The sequence below is a fragment of the Lathyrus oleraceus genome, chromosome 7 (genome assembly GCF_024323335.1).
Source record: "Lathyrus oleraceus cultivar Zhongwan6 chromosome 7, CAAS_Psat_ZW6_1.0, whole genome shotgun sequence".
Classification (NCBI taxonomy): Eukaryota; Viridiplantae; Streptophyta; class Magnoliopsida; order Fabales; family Fabaceae; genus Lathyrus; species Lathyrus oleraceus.
In genome coordinates, this window is record NC_066585.1 from 515,449,883 (window position 1) to 515,469,489 (window position 19,607).

The 19,607-nt window shown below is 36.7% G+C and overlaps 1 protein-coding gene across 1 annotated transcript; it reads left to right on the forward strand.

Moving 5' to 3' along the window:
- The first annotated feature begins 6,959 nt into the window (after window positions 1-6,959).
- Window positions 6,960-14,794, forward strand: LOC127104681 (uncharacterized). Its single transcript, XM_051041851.1, has 2 exons — window positions 6,960-7,311; window positions 14,640-14,794. The coding sequence occupies exons 1-2, from the start codon at window positions 6,960-6,962 to the stop codon at window positions 14,792-14,794; spliced, it is 507 nt and encodes a 168-aa protein (XP_050897808.1).
- The last annotated feature ends 4,813 nt before the right edge of the window (window positions 14,795-19,607 follow it).

Genomic DNA, 19,607 nt, shown 5'->3' on the forward strand with positions numbered 1-19,607 from the left:
ATTTGTTTGTTTGTTTGATTTTAGATCTGGAGAATGCTCTTAAGGCATCGGGGACGGAGAAAGTGTTTGATTTGAAAATGGCTCAATGCACAAGGGCATATGACCTATAGTTTGAGTGTGTGGAGTTGATTTTAATTAATTTGATAATTATAAAAGATTATGATAATAATAAAAAATCACTATTTATTTATTTCTAATTATAAAATATTATGTAATTTTAAAAAAAAATGAATGGTTTGAATTTTAAAAAATACAAAAAATATGAATTAAAGTATTGACTACTTAACAAAGTAAAAATACTCTTAAATCCACTTTAAATACCAAGAATCAACCAAAAATACGAGCAATTCATACAACAACAAATAGTCACATGCAAACTATAGATATAATAGTAAAAGAATACCAACCTACGTAGAGGAGGTTGTCCCCGGTAATCAAAGAGGCAAAAATTATCGTTTTTTTATATCTCCTTCTTCGTCATGCTCTTTTCTCTTGACGTTCTCTTAATTCTTCTTCTTTTCTTTGTTCTTGACTGCGAGGTCTTGCTGATGGAATGGAGGCCTAGAGTTTAGTTGTTGTTATTGTTGTTGTTGTTGTTCGGGTGTGAAGAGCAACAACTTTTAGGGAGTGAATTTGTGAATTATGGATGGAAAAAATATATAACTTGTGCTATTTATAGATAGGAATTAGGTAAAAAATTGAATGAGATTTGAATATGTAATACCCCGTATTTCCTTAAATACTCAAACTCCTATTAATTGAGATCAATTGAGTTCCTATGTGCTCTAAAAGTTATCAATTGGGATAAATAGAGTAAATAGTGAGTTCAGATTGACTTAATTAATATTAATTGGGACAAACCTTTTATTAATTGGGAGATTTTGGTAACACTAATAATGGGTCAATAGCCCTGGTAGAACAAATATTACAAGTAAGTGCCACTTGAGATATTTGTTACTACCTGTAATCTTTTCTAACCACATGTTTCTTGTGGCAAATGGTGGACACATGTTTATACCTCTTACCACCTACCCGCATGTGCCATTTCTTTTGCTCTATGTATCAGGCAACTAGAGAGATAGAAGAAGAGGAAACAAGCTAGTGAAGAAGAAGAAGAAGAAAGCTTGGAGAAATCAAGGGCTTGGAATCATCACCATCATCTTCATATCATCATCTCATCCTCAACAATTTCTCCTCTTCCGTTTCTTGAGGTGGGTTCTAATTAGAAACCCTAAGATTTCTAGAGATTAGAGTTATAGAATCATAGGTGAATCATAAGAATCCATGATATATGATGAATGTTTTCTCTTGATTTTGTTGATTTCCATGAACAAGTGCTTGATATGTCCTTCATGATTGTGGTGACTACATGATTTGTTGTGGTTGTGGTTATGAACTTGAAACCTTTGATATATATGTGTATATGAGCATTTGGTATGATGGGTTTTGTTGGAAGAAAAAGTGTATGATTTGTTAGGAAGGTAACAAGTTATCCAGGTGTAAATCCAAGTGATACAGAAAGTATTTCTGTGAAAATGGTAAAGACCAATCAATTGGTCATGGGTATTTTCTCCAAGTCAATCGATTGGTCACACAATCAAGCTGGAAAATGTGTGATTTTACTGAGAACCAATCGATTGACACACTCCTCCAATCGATTGGCCAAACCTTCTATTTTGCAGAAAAGGAAATTTTAGCAGGACCAATCGATTGCATAAACTTTTTGTTTTAGAAAATTGGAAAATTTTCATCGGCCATTCGATTGACACTGAGGATCAATCGATTGATCCTTTGTAAACTTTGAAAAACAATAATGTGAGAGGAACCGATCGATTGGGCTTCCCCAACCAATCGATTGACTTATGCCAAACACTTCAAAAACCCATTTCTTTGATGTTATAAATGCTTTTTGATCAACCATTAATCAATTGTGATGTTATGCTTGTATTGAATCCATGTTAGTTGTGAAAATTACATAATGAAACTAGTGAGTTAACCTAGGATTGGTATTAGGCCATAAGTTAGGTGTATAACTTATATAACATTTGAAGACGGTATTAATTCGTACGAAGCTTATGTGGAGGTCGTGGACGAATGATTGCCATAGTTGAGAATGAAATGCTTTGTATGGAACATGCCATGTTGTTGGTTGTGAATTTCGGTGAAAGAGGTCACCTTTGATTGATGAATCTTGTTATGATTTGAGGAACCGATCATGTATTCAGAATGTTTCTCCCTTAGCGGTGCACATCTCTATTTGATATGCTTAGATGGGTAAGCAATAGGATATGAGACCGATGTTTCGTGCCTTAATTGGGTTTGATCCCCAACCACGGCGAACGTGGGGGAAAGGTGGGCACCTAGGTGGGTTAGAGTCTCATACGGTGAAAGATACCCTAAGTGGGTTAGAGTCCCATACGGGTGACGGTCGCTTGAAATGAGTTTGGAACTTATAGAGGACCCGATATCCACCATGAAAGTCGAATGATACGAGCATGCATGAATCGGGCTTGCCCTAGACGTAGGTCCGCCCAGGGATTGATGTTTCGTGAGTCTGAATAGTGATCTTGTTTGAGTTATGAGAACTCGGGTGCATGTTTCCATACATTGCGAGTTAGTTCCTCATCTCTTAAGTCTTCTTTCCCTTGTTGACTTGAGTTGGATTTTGATTAGAAATCTCTCTAGAGCCGAGTGGACCCATAAGATAGGGAACCCACTGAGATGATTATCTCACCCCATGTTGTTGATTATTTTTCAGGTGGTTTTGAGCAGGCGAAGGGTAAGGACAAGATAGAGTGATGTCTTGCTTACCTGATGTGTGGTTGGCTACTCCGTTGTGTATATATTTTTGAGATTATTGTATAATAATCTAGCTCCTAGTTTTTATTTTGGGCACTTTTGTGTACGTTTTGTGCCATGTTTTGTTTCTTTTGGGCATGTAAATATGTACACTGTTGCCGCTAGGCGCTTATGTATTTTAGTACATGTATTACACTGTGTATAATATGTATTCTAGACATGTATTATATATGGGTGTTACAATTGGTATTAGAGCAAGTCGTATCCTCGACCTAGCCATGAGAAATTATAAGTATTTCTTTCCACCTCATATGTGGGTTGTCATCATTTTCCTTGATGTTATATTCATAGGATTGAGATTGATCAACTTAATCCTACTTCTATGACATTCAGGATCATGGCTGACAGACGTAGAGGTCGTGGTATACCCAAAACTCAGAATTCAGACTCCGAACCGCCAAGTGGTAGTGAAGGTTTTCAATGGACTCAGTTCATGCAACGGATCTAATAGCAACAGAATCAATTCATACAACAGATGATGCAACAGTAGAATAGTGGTTTTCATCAACAAGGGGTTCCACAAGAAGCTGTAGGTGGTAGTTTCCGATATTTCTTCTGCGTGAATCCTCCTAAGTTCCATGGTGGGTTAAATCCCGTGAAGGCTCATGAGTGGATAACCAGCATGGAAAGGATTTTTCAGATAATGCATTGTAGTGAAGAGAATAAGGTCATGTTTGCTTCTCACATGCTGAAGGCTCCAGCTGTGAGATGGTGGGAGAGTTCTTCGACTCTTATGACCAATCAGGGAGTACCTAGGGATTGGGAGCATTTTAAGACTACTTTCATGGATAAGTATTTTCCTAGCTCTTTGAGGACTCAGAAAGAATTTTTGTTTCAGAAGCTTAGACAGGGTCCAATGACAGTAGTTGTGTATGCTGAGAAGTTCGAAGATATGGCTGCTTATTCTAGAAAGGGCGCATATGCACCAGATGAGAAATGAAAGATCGATCAATTCCTTTTTGGTCTAAGAGCTGAAATTTCTCACAGTGTTTCTCAAAGGGAATTCACCACTTATGTTGAATTGTTAAGGCAATGCTATGTGGCTGAGAATAGTTTGAAGAAAGTTCAAGAAGAAAGGGATCAGTTTAGGAGTGGATAGAAGGACCAAGGGAGGCCAGGTAACTAGTTTAGACCTAGACCTCAAGCTTTCAAGGGGAAACAAGTGCAGCATGCAAGACCTAACCATCCTCCGCAATATCAAATATGTAAGAGATCTAATTTTGGAAGATATGTTGGAAGTGGAATTAAGTGTTTTACTTGTCAAAGGGAGAGCCACATGGCTAGGGATTGTCCTTAGAATAAGAATCAGATGCAAGGGAGGAGCATTGGTTGAGTTTATACCATGGATGCAAGGAAGGCTAAGAGCAACAATGCCTTAATTGCTGGTACGTGTCTCATCAATAAACATCCTTGTTTGGTATTGTTTGATTGTGGGGTGACACAGTCTTTTGTATCAACTCAGTGCATTAAGCATCTTGGCTTACAAGCAATTCCCTTGTCTTCTCCTATGGCGGTTACTACCGCCATGGATGATGTGGTTGAGACACCGTTGATTTGTGAAAATTGTTCGCTCTCGGTGAATGGTAGAATTTTCCAGATTGACCTTATTTGCTTACCATGTAAGAAGGTTGACGTGGTTTTGGGGATGGATTGGCTTTCTGCCAATTCAGGTTTTATTGGATGTGAAGAGAAGTTGATTACCATCCCATCTAGTGAAGCTAATCCAAAGGATGTATTAACTACTATCTTGGAAGGTACGGTTGGAATGGTTAATTTCTTATTTGAGAAGAAAAAGTCAGTTCTCTTGGTTCTCACCAAGGAATCTAGCGATAATCTGAGTGTTACAAAAATTCCTGTTGTTTGTGAATTTCCAGAAGTTTTCCCTGAGGATGTCACTTCTCTTCCTCCTAAAAGGGAAGTGGAATTCTCTATTGATCTGATACCTGAGACTACTCCAATCTCCGTTTCTCCATATCCTATGGCACCGCTCGAGTTGAAAGAGTTGAAGGATCAATTGGAAGAATTGTTATTCAAGCATTTCATCCAACCTAGTGTCTCACCATGGGGAGCTCCAGTGTTATTAGTAAAGAAAAAGGATGGTAATAAGTGGTTGTGTATTGATTATTGCCAGTTGAATAAAGTCACCATTAAGAACAAGTATCCTCTGCCAAGGATAGACGATTTGTTAGATCAGTTGAAAGGAGCATGTGTGTTCTCGAAGATTGGTTTACGATCGTGCTATCATCAAATAAGAGTTAAGAATTCGGGTGTACCGAAGACCGCATTTAGAACCCGATATGGCCATTATGAGTTTCTTGTGATGCCGTTTGGTGTGACGAATGCCTCTTTTCATGGACTATATGAATCAGATATTCCAACCTTACTTTGACCAGTTCGTGGTGATCTTTATTGATGACATTCTTATTTATTCTCGTACTCCCCAAGAGCACGGAGAACACCTAAGGATTGTCCTATCAGTACTGCAAGAGAAGAAACTTTTTGCCAAGTTAAGTAAGTGTGAGTTTTGGATGAACGAAGTGAAGTTTCTTGGTCATGTCATATCACAAGGAGGAGTATCAGTGGATCCATCTAAAGTTGAAGCAGTTATTAATTGGGAAAGACCGAAGAATGCTTCAGAAGTGAGAACTTTCTTAGGTTTGGTAGGTTACTATCGAAGATTTATAAAGGGGTTTTCGCAGATAGCCTTACCAATGACTAGACTTACCCGAAAGGAAATTTCATTTAAATGGGATTCGAAGTGTGAGCAGAGTTTCATGAGTTTGAAGGAAAAGCTAACAACTGCTCTTGTTCTAGTCATCCCCGACCCTAGTAAGTCTTATGAAGTATTTTGTGATGCCTTTAAGAAAGGATTAGGAGGGGTGTTAATGCAGAGTGGTCAGGTTGTAGCTTATGTCTCTCGTCAATTGAAGCCTCACGAAGAGAACTATCTAACTCATGATCTTGAACTAGATGTTGTTGTTTTTACATTGAATAAGTGGCGACTTTACTTGTATGGAGTGCGCTTTGAGATGTTTAGCGATCACAAGAGTTTGAAATACTTATTTGACCAGAAAGAGTTAAACATGAGACAGAGGAGATGGATGAAGTATTTAAAGGACTTTGATTTTGAGCTTAAGTATCACCCGGGAAAGGTGAATAAGGTTGCATATGCCTTAAGTCGGAAAGAGATGCATAAGGATGAGTTGATGATGTTAGAATACGCATTGTTGGAAAAGTTCCGAGATCTTAATATTTAGTTTAGTTGGACGCAAGATAGTGTGATAATAGGAAATTTGAATGTTACTTCTAACCTAAGGGAAGAAATCCGACAAGGACAAATGATGGATGAAAAGTTGCAAGAGATGTCGACTCAACCAGGTTTTGCTCAACCACCGGATGAAGTTATTCTGTTTAATCAAAGGATTTGTATTCCAAATGATGCTGAGCTAAAAAGAAAAGCTTTAGAGGAAGGCCATAAGGGGGAGTTTACCATACATCCAGGTTCCTCTAAGATGTATCAAGACTTGAAGAAAGACTATTGGTGGCCTGGGATGAAAAGGGATATTGCAGATTATGTGCCGGAATGCATAATGTGCCAGCAAGTAAAGATCGAACATCAGAAGTTAGGTGGTTTATTTCGAACTTTAGAGATTCCAGTTTGGAAATGGGATAGTATTTCAATGGATTTTGTAGTAGGGTTACCTCGTACCCAAGGTGGTTATGATTCAATTTGGGTGATTATGGATCAGTTGACTAAGTCTGCACACTTCTTGGCCGTGAAGACTACTTACAAGGCAAGTCATCTTGCATGGTTATTCATTTCAAAAATCGTAAGACTACATGGTGTTACAACCAGTGTTGTGTCTGACCGAGATCCAAAGTTTACTTCATGGTTTTGGAAGGCATTCCAACAAGCTATGGAATCGTAGTTGTGTTTAAGTACGTCTAATCATCCTCAGACGGATGGTCAGACTGAACGGACGATATAGACCCTGGAAGATATGTTGAGAGCTTGTGTACTTGAAAGTGGAGGGAATTGGAAGGAGATCTTACCATTGATTGAATTTTCTTATAACAATAGTTACCATGCAAGTATCAGGATGGCTCCTTATGAAGCCTTGTATGGACGGAAGTGTAGGACCCCTCTATGTTGGATGGAAGTTGATGAAGAAAGAATTTTGGGACCAGAGATTATTCAAGAGACTACAGAAAATATAAGGATGGTCCGTGATAAGATGAAGAAAGCACAAGATCTCCAAAAGAGCTATGCAGATCACAGAAGAAGACCATTGGAATTTGATGAAGGTGATCACATATTCTTGAAGGTGACTCCGAGGTTGAGACTGAAAGGACCATTTAAGTCACGGAAGCTAAGTCCGAGATACGTAGGGCCATACCAGATTATAGAGAGGATTGGAGAAGTAGCTTACAAATTAGCCTTACTGTTAGACGGTGTGGCTAGTGATCGAGAGGGGGGTGAATAGATCACCTCTTTAAAATTTAACGGATTTAAAGTTTTATCAGAGTTTTCAAAGTTGGCGGAAAAATCAGTCCCGAATCGACTTCCGTCTATTCTGAACCGCTACTAGAAAGCCGGACACACAAGTTTAATTGCTGGATTTTAATGAGAATGACAGAAGCAATTCACACCAGAATTTTAACTAATTGAATGCACTTATCATTAAAGTCTATTTCCAATGAATAAAATCTAGCTAACCGTTTTATCAAACAGTTGGTGTGTATGTGATCGATGATAGACAACAATGGAGTTTGATTAAAGTGTTCTTGCCACTGCTGTCTTGGAAAAGAAGCAATCACCACACACTAACTGAAATTGCGAAAACAGTTTGGAAAACGTAAAGAGGAGTAAGGTAAGAGTAAGATACACAGAGATTTGGTAAGGAAGTTCCCCACGTCGTCCTCGCGTGTGGGTACGTCTCCCTCTCAATTTCAAATGAAATTGAGAACTTTGATTATCAATTATTGCCGAATCCGTTGATACAAGGTTTTGATACAAAGACAGAATTCTAAACTCTAAGAACTTCTTCTTGTATGAACCTTCACTTGATCTGAGCACGATCAAGATTTTCCTGCACAAAGTTGCAAACAATTCACCGGTTCCACGACCTGCTTGCGAAATGCCCCGATCTCCAAACGCAACGCTGCGGCTGAATATGTTCTGCAAATGTGACTCCCAAACCCTCAAGAACACTCCAGTTCTTGAAGGACAAACCAGTAGGTTTTTCCTAGAAACCCCCTTCAATCTTCGACTCAGCTGGATCCTCGATCGTTCCACTGCAACCCACAGCTAGATCCTTGATCGTACCACTGAACGTTATCTCAATGCTTCTTTAATCCAAAGAACAAGAATTGTTATGTGTAAGTGTTCTTGAAGAAGAGTGATTGAGAAGATGAAGAAGATGAAGTCTCTTTCAGGTTTCTAATTGCTCACAAACAATTGCTCCAACACTGCTTTTGATCTGTGTTCAATTGTTTTCCCTCAATGAATTCGTATTTTTGCACTGCTGTTGTAACCTGTCTTTTATATGCTGCAAAACAGTTGCTGTTATAACATAAAACAGTTTTATGTATTGATACATAAGAGTGTGTATCGATACATGCTGTAAGTAATGTGAATTTTGATGAAATTGATTATTCATGTATCGATGCAAAAGTCGTGTGTATCGATGCAAGTGCTTATTACACTAGTATGTATCGATGCCTGGTGCGTATGTATTGATACACAGGCTGTTTCAATTTGTCATGTATCGATGCAGGGATCGTGTGTATCGATGCATAGAGTGTTTTGTCTTCCATGTATTGATGCATGACTCGTATGCATCGATGCATACTGAACAGAAAGGTTTTGTGATTTATCACATGCTGTATGTATCGATGCAGAGGCTTTATGTATCGATGCTTACTGACATAAAATGCATTTTAATTGTTATTTAAAGGGAAGTATCAATGTAGGTTTATATGTACAGTTATGCAACAATATAGTGGGATGAAAAACATAATAAAACACACATGTATCATGTAATGCAATGCACAACCAACATTTGGATGATGATCACACAATTTGCTATCATTAAAAATTAATTCAAGGTAAAGAATTCTCTCACAAACTCCCCCTTTTTGATGATGGCAAATTCTTGTCAAGATGTGTGATACTCCCCCTGAGTTTGTGCACATCTGCATTTTCTCCCCCTTTGTCAACATCAAAAAGAGGAGGAAACAGAATTATCAAGGTAGCAGTGTAACAGGACATGGCAAAAAAATGGATAACAAGCTATCAAAGTAAAGAATCATTCACAAAGAATGACGAATAAGGGTAATAACAATAGAGATAAACATAAAGTGAAAAGCATTTAAGGATTAGAACGAGTTTAAGAATTGCAGAAGCTAAACCATATATTATGCAACAATTCAAATAAAACTTGAGCATCATGAGATGAAATGCATTTAATTCAAATAGCATCAGTATGTGTCGATGCAAATGGTCATGCATCGATGCCTATTATTCACATTTGGCCTGTGTATCGATACGTGCGATGGATGCATCGATACATCCTGAACCAGTTTGACAAAAAATTGAAATTCAGAGTATATGGATCGATGCATACATGTTTTGTGTCGATGCATACTGATGCCAAAGCAGATTCTAATGACTTTTTGATGCAGTATGGATATGCATTTTGCACTAAGTCATGATGGTTATGCCCAAGAAGGATTCATAAGTCAGATTATTGTAATGTTCAAACAATATAGGCAAACAATAAATGCAACCAAATTGGTATCAACGAGAGTAAGAACATTTGTTCTAACATATACAACCACTTAGCAGTAGGAGAATTGTAGAAAGGATTGATATTACCTCTGTTGATGTAATCTTGCGAGGCATAAATGAAATCTAAAACAAATCTCATCAACCAAGGTGAGGCATAATATAGATAAGAAGAAACATGCTTATCCTTATCCAGATTCCTGTTGGTAGGCATAGGGGTGTCAATTGATTTTGAGTCATTTATTCCAAAGCGCTTGAGTGGTTTTCTGCAGTATTTTGTTTGACACACTGCTGTACCCTCAACAAGTCGCTTTATCTGCAGTCCTAGGAAATAGTTCAGCTCCCCCATTAGACTCATCTCAAATTCACCCTGCATAACCTTAGAAAATTCCTCGACCAAGTGTATGTTAGTTGAACCAAATATTATATCGTCGACATAAACTTGAGCTAAAAGACTGTGCTTTCTTTTGTGCTTATAAACGTGTCTTGTTCCTAGTTATCACTCCGTTTTCATCAAGCTTATTTCTAAAAACCCATTTAGTACCTATGATATGATGATCTCGCGGACGAGGGACAAGTTCCCAAACGTCATTTCTTTTAAAATCGATTAAGCTCTTCTTGCATGGCCATTAGCCAAAATTCATCAATCAATGCCTCTTTGGCATTTTTAGGTTCTACTTGTGAAACAAACGCGAAGTGAGAACAAAAACTTATCTTAGAACGAATCATTACTCCCTTTGAAATGTCTCCCAAGATGTTGTCAATAGGATGGTCTTTTGAGGATTTTCAAGCTGTTGGAAGGTCCTTCACTTCAGCTGTCTTTTCTTCCTCATTTTCTTCATGACTAGTATCTTCCTCCTTCTCATGGGCAGCTGTTTTGGACTGATCGGTTTCCTCAACAGCTTCCTTGAGTATGTCTTCTGTAGATACACCTGCGTCATCAAAAGAAATACCTTTTCCGACATTTTTCGGATAAGACTCATCAAAAGAAACATAGACAGATTCTTCAATAGTAAGTAAATGCTTATTATACACTCTATATGCTTTTACTCCTTTAAACACAATGTTTTGTTCAGCATGTTCAATTATGCAGCAAGTTTTTGTGAAAGAAAAACTTTATAACCCTTGTCACGCAATTGACTTATGCTTAACACGTTGTGTTTAAGCCCCTCTACAAAATGGACATCAGAAACAGTAGTGGTAGAGGGATTACCTACACTACCTTTGCCGAGTATAGCTCCTTTGTTATTGTCTCCATGAGTAACATATCCCTTCTTCTTTGCTTTGAAGTCTATGAAAAGCGATATGTCACCGGTCATGTGCCTTGAGCAGCCGCTGTCAAGAAACCATCTTCTATCTACGGAAGCAAGGCACTCATCCTACAATATCAAAAGAGAGAATTTGGTACCCAATTTTCATTGGGTCCGAGTGGGTAAGTGCTAACATGGTTGCCTTTTGGCTTCCATTGATAAATACCTTTAGGGACAAGAAATCTCCTAAACTTGCATTTCTCAATGGTATGGCCAGCATGACAACAATAATGACATAGACCATGATGATGTGTTTGTTGCTTCTTGTTCATTGAATCCTTTAGAATAAAAGAGTATTTTGCATATGGAGGATTCAATGACTTCTTAAACAACTTGGGGTCAACGGCATAAGTAACTTTAGGTTGTAGAGCTTTCTCTAATTTGACCTTAAGAGTGTTTACCTCTTTTTGCCAAATATAACAAGCGTCACAATACCTAACTCTACTACATCCGTCAATGTGAATAGTTTTTGAATTTTCTGCAATACTAGTTTTCAATGCTTCTAAATCAATTTCAGCTTTGTTTACTTTACCTTCCAAAAAAGAGAAGATATGTTTGTCGGAAGCTATTCTTTTAAAAGCATCTACAGCTTCGTTATGCAATTTTTCAAAAGCTATTTTTAGTTCCGAAAAAGACATAGAGGAGAAATTATTGTAGTAGGCTTGTTTTACCTTTTTGTCATTGTTTTTCTTCTTGTGGTAGAGCAGATTTTTTTGTATGAGCCATAAGGCACAGGTTTGCAGCTTCATCACCATCACTTGAGCTTTGTGTGCTTGATGAATCACTATCACTTTCCCATGCAATATACGTTCTTCTTTGTTTGCTGTACGCTTTTGGCGAATCTTTTCTTTGATCCTTATATTTCATAGGGCAGTCCGTTTTATAGTGTCCGGATTTACCACAATTAAAACAGGATCCTCTTCCTCTACTCTTCTTGTTTTCTTCTTGTTTCGAATTTGTAGATTGTTTTCGAAACCTCATGAGATTTTTGTCGGAATGCTTGACTCCATTCTTTCGAATGAATCTATTGTATCTCCTTACAAACAGTCCCATTTCTTCATCATCCGAGTCTTTGTCACTACTTGAATCATTGTCGCTTTGCTCTTTTCGTGAGGACTTAGAGCTAGAGGCCACAAGAGCTATTGGCTTCTTCTCTCCCTCTTTGTCTCTTTTCTTCTCCTTTTCCTTCTTACTTTTATTCTCATATTTTTCAAGACTTTCCAAAGCTTGCTGATGTTCTTCCAGCTTTCCAAATAGAGTTGTAATCGTAAGTCTTGTAAGATCGTTGGCTTCCTTGATTGTAGTAACTTTGGGTTGCCACTCCCTGCTAAGACACCTGAGAATTTTATTAGTAGCAGTTTCATTGGAAATAGGTTTTCCAAGAGCATTCAATCGGTTAGTTAGATGGGTGAATCTCTTTTGCATGTCGGAGATGGATTCTCCTTGTTTCATGCGAAAGAGCTCAAACTCTTGATTGAGTGTGTTAATGCGGGACTGTTTTACTTCAGTAGTACCCTCATGGGCAACTTCTAAAGCGTCCCACATTTCCTTAGCTGTCGTGCAATGAGATACTCGATAATACTCATCAACACCGAGTGCTGAAATTAGTATGTTTCGAGCTTTCCAATCGCACGACCACTTTTTCTCATCTTTCTCATTCCAATCATCTTCTGGTTTAGGTACTATGGCGCCAGCCGCATTTGTCATAGTGATTTGAAACGGACCGTTTTCAATGGCAGCCCATACTAACCTATCCACAGAATTTATATGAACTCGCATGCAGTCTTTCCAGTAGCCATAATTTTCACCGTTGAAAATAGGCGCTCTATTATACGCCCCCTTTGGTTCAGAATCCATACTGTTACAGGCAGCCACAGAGCACCAGCGAACCGGCGCTCTGATACCACTTGTTAGACGGTGTGGCTAGTGATCGAGAGGGGGGTGAATAGATCACCTCTTTAAAATTTAACGGATTTAAAGTTTTATCAGAGTTTTCAAAGTTGGCAGAAAAATCAGTCCCGAATCGACTTCCGTCTATTCTGAACCGCTACTAGAAAGCCGGACACACAAGTTTAATTGCTGGATTTTAATGAGAATGACAGAAGCAATTCACACCAGAATTTTAACTAATTGAATGCACTTATCATTAAAGTCTATTTCCAATGAATAAAATCTAGCTAACCGTTTTATCAAACAGTTGGTGTGTATGTGATCGATGATAGACAGCAATGGAGTTTGATTAAAGTGTTCTTGCCACTGCTGTCTTGGAAAAGAAGCAATCACCACACACTAACTGAAATTGCGAAAACAGTTTGGAAAACGTAAAGAGGAGTAAGGTAAGAGTAAGATACACAGAGATTTGGTAAGGAAGTTCCCCACGTCGTCCTCGCGTGTGGGTACGTCTCCCTCTCAATTTCAAATGAAATTGAGAACTTTGATTATCAATTATTGCCGAATCCGTTGATACAAGGTTTTGATACAAAGACAGAATTCTAAACTCTAAGAACTTCTTCTTGTATGAACCTTCACTTGATCTGAGCACGATCAAGATTTTCCTGCACAAAGTTGCAAACAATTCACCGGTTCCACGACCTGCTTGCGAAATCCCCCGATCTCCAAACGCAACGCTGCGGCTGAATATGTTCTGCAAATGTGACTCCCAAACCCTCAAGAACACTCCAGTTCTTGAAGGACAAACCAGTAGGTTTTTCCTAGAAACCCCCTTCAATCTTCGACTCAGCTGGATCCTCGATCGTTCCACTGCAACCCACAGCTAGATCCTTGATCGTACCACTGAACGTTATCTCAATGCTTCTTTAATCCAAAGAACAAGAATTGTTATGTGTAAGTGTTCTTGAAGAAGAGTGATTGAGAAGATGAAGAAGATGAAGTCTCTTTCAGGTTTCTAATTGCTCACAAACAATTGCTCCAACACTGCTTTTGATCTGTGTTCAATTGTTTTCCCTCAATGAATTCGTATTTTTGCACTGCTGTTGTAACCTGTCTTTTATATGCTGCAAAACAGTTGCTGTTATAACATAAAACAGTTTTATGTATTGATACATAAGAGTGTGTATCGATACATGCTGTAAGTAATGTGAATTTTGATGAAATTGATTATTCATGTATCGATGCAAAAGTCGTGTGTATCGATGCAAGTGCTTATTACACTAGTATGTATCGATGCCTGGTGCGTATGTATTGATACACAGGCTGTTTCAATTTGTCATGTATCGATGCAGGGATCGTGTGTATCGATGCATAGAGTGTTTTGTCTTCCATGTATTGATGCATGACTCGTATGCATCGATGCATACTGAACAGAAAGGTTTTGTGATTTATCACATGCTGTATGTATCGATGCAGAGGCTTTATGTATCGATGCTTACTGACATAAAATGCATTTTAATTGTTATTTAAAGGGAAGTATCAATGTAGGTTTATATGTACAGTTATGCAACAATATAGTGGGATGAAAAACATAATAAAACACACATGTATCATGTAATGCAATGCACAACCAACATTTGGATGATGATCACACAATTTGCTATCATTAAAAATTAATTCAAGGTAAAGAATTCTCTCACACTTACCACCTTCTCTATCAGAAATGCATGACGTTTTTCACGTATCTCAACTTTGAAAGTTCATTCCAGATTCTATTCATCCTATTCTTCCAGATTCAGTAGAAGTAGAAGCAAACCTAACTTTCGAACCTCTACCAAGTCGCATTGCAGGACAAGAAGTTAAGGTATTGAGGAGTGAGGAGATCCCTCTTATTAAGGTTCAGTGGGATGAATCGCATTCGGGCGATGCTACTTGGGAGCTGGAGTAAAAAATGTGAGAAGCTTACCCTTATCTCTTCTAGGTAATATTTAAATTCGAGGATGGATTTTTATTTAAGAGGGGGAGGATGCAATACCCCGTATTTCCTTACTCAAACTCCTATTAATTGAGATCAATTGAGTTCCTATGTGCTCTAAAAGTTATCAATTGGGATAAATAGAATAAATAGTGAGTTCAGGTTAACTTAATTAATACTAATTGGACAGACCTTTTATTAATTGGGAGATTTTGGTAACACTAATAATGGATCAATAGCTCTGGTAGAACAAATATTACAAGTAAGTGCCACTTGAGATATTTGTTACTACCTATAATCTTTTCTAACCACATGTTTCTTGTGGCAAATAGTGGCCACATGTTTATACCTCTTACCACCTACCCGCATGTGCCATTTCTTTTGCTCTATGTATCAGACAACTAGAGAGATAGAAGAATAGGAAGCAAGCTAGTGAAGAAGAAGAAGAAGAAAGCTTGGAGAAATCAAGGGCTTGGAATCATCACCATCATCTTCATATCATCATCTCATCCTCAACAATTTCTCCTCTTCCATTTCTTGAGGTGGGCTCTAGTTAGAAACCCTAAGATTCCTAGAGATTAGAGTTATAGAATCATAGGTGAATCATAAGAATCCATGATATATGATGAATGTTTTCTCTTGATTTTGTTTATTTCCATGAACAAGTGCTTGATATGTCCTTCATGATTGTGGTGACTACATGATTTGTTATGGTTGTGGTTATGAACTTGAAACCTTTTATATATATGTGTATATGAGCATTTGGTATAATGGGTTTTGTTGGAAGAAAAAGTGTATGATTTGTTAGGAAGGTAACAAGTTATGCATGTGGAAATCAAAGTGATACAAAAAGTATTTCTGTGAAAATGGTAAAGACCAATCAATTGGTCTTGGGCATTTTCTCCAAGTCAATCGATTGGTCACACAATCAAGTTGGAAAATGTGTGATTTTACTGAGAACCAATCGATTGACACACTCCTCAAATCGATTGGCCAAACCTTCTATTTTGCAGAAAAGGAAATTTTAGCAGGACCAATCGATTGACAGGGGATTACAATCGATTGCATAAACTTTTTATTTTAGAAAATTGGAAAATTTTCATCGGCCATTTGATTGACATTGAGGATTAATCGAGTGATCCTTTGTAAACTTTGAAAAACAAAAATGTGAGAGGAACCGATCGATTGGGCTTCCCCAACCAATCGATTGTCTTATGCCAAACACTTCAAAAACCCATTTCCTTGATGTTCTAAATGCTTTTTATCAACCATTAATCAATTGTGATGCTATGCTTGTATTGAATCCATGTTAATTGTGAAAATTACATAAGGAGACTAGTGAGTTAACCTAGGACTGGTATTAGGCCATAAGTTAGGTGTATAACTTAGATAACATTAGAATACGGTATTCATTCGTACGATGCTTATGTTTAGGTCGTGGATGAATGGTTGCCATAGTTGAGAATGAAACACTTTGTATGGAACATGCCATGTTGTTGGTTGTGTATTTTGGTGAATGAGGTCACCTTTGATTGATGAATCTTATATGATTTGAGGAACCGATCATGTTTTTAGAATGTTTTTCCCTTGGTGGTGCACATCTCTATTTGATATGCTTAGCTGAGTAAGAAATAGGATGTGAGACCGATGATTCGTGCCTCAATTGGGTTTGAGCCCCAACCACGGCGGACGTGGGGGAAAGGTGGACAACTAAGTGGGTTAGAGTCACATACGGTGAAAGATACCCTAAATGGGTTAGAGTCTCATACGAGTGACGATCGTTTGAAATGAGTTTGAAACTCATAGAGGACCCGATATCCACCGTGAAAGTCGAATCATACGAGCATGCATGAACCGGGCTTGCCCTAGACGTAGGTCAGCCCGGGGATTGATGTTTTGTGAGTCTAAATAATGATCGTGTTTGACTTGCGAGAACTCAGGTGCATGTTGCCATACATTGCGAGTTAGTTCCCCATCGCTTAAGTCTTCTTTGCCTTGTTGACTTGAGTTTGATTTTGATTAGAAATCTCTCTAGAGCCGAGTGGACCCATAAGATAGGGATTCCACTGAGATTATTATCTCACTCCATGTTGTTTATTATTTTTCAGGTGGTTCTGAGCAGACGAATGGTAAGGACAAGATAGAGTGATGTCTTGCTTACCTGATGTGTGGTTGGCTACTCCGCTGTGTATATATTTTTGAGATCATTGTATAATAATCTAGCTCCTAGTTTTTATTTTGGGCACTTTTGTGTACGTTTTGTGCCATGTTTTATTTCTTTTGGGCATGTAAATATGTACACTGTTGCCGCTAGGCGCTTATGTATTTCAGTACCATTATTACACTATGTATAATATGTATTCTAGACATGTATTATATATGGGTGTTGCAAAATATATTTGGAATGATTTCATTTTACCTAATTTTATCCATTTCTTAAAGACTAAGCCAATGAATCTAGATGTGTTCATGGCTTTGTGAATAAATTGAATAAAAATAAATTTTGATAATAAAAAATAACGTGTTAAATATAATAATAAAAAAGATTTTAATTTTTTTATACTAAGTATTTTATTTTTTTAGATTAAAATATAAAAAATGAATATTATAATAATTATTAAAAATAAAATAATAAAATAATAAAAAAAATCAAAAATATACAAATAAAAAAAATAAAGTGCAATTTTAATTATAAAATAAAACTTTAAAATGAGAAAAACTCTACAAGTGAAAGAAAAAAAAAGAGAAAAACCTCTAAAAATTGGGGAGTGAGATTCAAATTGAAGACCTCTCCCTTGAAGCTCCTTTCACATGCTCTTTTATCAATTGTGTCATTTCATTTATTCGAAATAAAGTGACACTAAAAAAAATATGAAGGGTGGCAAAATTTGGGGTACGACAGTTTTCGTTGGACCTTTGTCGGCTCTTAGTACTATTCCAGATTTTGCTGTGATATTTTACACCGGGCGGTTCAGAATACTTTGCTAAGTCTTATAATTTTTTTTAAGTGAATTACTATGCTATGTTTTGGATTTAAGTTCCATTATTGGAATAAAAGTTGAATGTTTTGTCAATGTGAAACTTTTATTTCATCTTAATGTTTTCCGCAATATTTTATAAATTATTATTGAGGATTAGGGTGTTACAACCACCACTCTTCCAACGTTCACACTTTTAAAACACTAAGCTCGTGTAACCGTTTACGAAAAATAGAATAATTACGACGGTTATAAAATTGTTATTATAATAGCTTCAGTTGTCAAAATTTATAAAAAACTGAATACCAGATAATCGGTTACCATATTCATGTAACCAAAAGTGAAAAATGTAATTTTTTTAAAGGTTTTACATTCATGGTTTTTAAGCATAATCATTTAAGAAACTTGTAGAAGAAATATGAGGTGAACTTATAAGCATATAAAGTACTATATCATGAATTTTAATGAGCCTTAATCATAATCCATTTGCTTGATTTGTATCTTGATTAGCTTCATAATTCCATGCATTTATCATTTGCATCTAAACTATTGGGTCATTCTTTAATACCGAACCTATATAAATCTTCGACGTTATCTCTCTTCCCTAAACTCTTTTATTTTCTGCCTGATTTCTATTGCATTTTCAAATGTTTTTATTAAAATGTTTTCGAACTCTTTTTTAGAAGATGAATTTTTTTAAACAATCGCTTTTGAAACCTCCAAAAATCTCTCTGCTCCATCTTGTGTATGGAGTTACATGTTAACAAGTCACATAATAGCTTAACTCCTATGTAAAGAAAAATCGTCTCATAAGGAAGATGACCTCCAAAACTATTTACATAACAGAACTTTCCTAAACATGCCTCAACCTTTGATGAAAATCAATTCTTTTATGTTCATAATTATTAATCCTCCAAGGATAAACGGGACACTCTAGAAATGATATATGCTTCAAAATATACGAGGCAAAGAAACGAATTCCTCATTCGTAAATTCCTCTCAAAATTTAGAAATGTTGAAAATATTGTTAGAACCTTTATCACTAACAAATATCTCAGAATTAAGAATCAGATTAGAAACTTGATTCTATCCTTAAACTGAGAGATGAAAAGATTTATGATTTTAATGAAAAATCCAAAAAGGAAGAAATCGCCAAGAAGTTGAATTAATTAATTCAAATGTTAAAGGATGAATTCATGAGCTCAATTCTAGAAGAATCTCTAGCAAGTACATCAAAGAACACTAGGGAAGATGGATAAACCCCTGTAATCTCCTTCGAAATAACAATTTTGTTGGTTGAACAATCATCGTAATATTTAGCATCAAATGAAGAAACTTCAACAAGAAGATAATGTGAAGAAGTCCCATATAGTTAAATATTCGAGAGAAGAAAGGAGAACAAAGTCTCAAACACACAATACATTTGTAGAGTCAACCTCAAGAAGAAACCTCAAAGATCAATCTCTGGTAGAACCTTGAAAGAATATTCTTAGAATAAGGAAGATGAAGTTTATTTGAAATCATATCATGAAGATGAATATGAGGTAACAAGGTTATCATACAAGCAGCTGTTTAAGTTAAGCGCAAAATTAAGAGAAGAAAATGATAAGATTAAGAAGAAGAATTTATATCTAAATGATTATCTTGAATTCCTTAAAAATGATAAGTTACATGGGAATTTCTATTGTTAATCATATCAATCAATTTGTTTCTTTACTAGCGGTTGCAAGAGAAACCATTTCTAATTTTATAGAGGATAAAGCAAGAATCATTTGTTTCTTACACATCCAAGAAATGTCTCCTTAACT

Coding starts and splice junctions, on each gene's coding strand:
- LOC127104681 (XM_051041851.1), top strand. CDS start 6,960: ATGGCTCCTTATGAAGCCTTGTATGGACGGAAGTGTAGGACCCCTCTA. Junction 7,312..14,639: donor ATTAGCCTTACTGTTAGACG/GTGTGGCTAGTG, acceptor CTATTCTTCCAG/ATTCAGTAGAAGTAGAAGCA.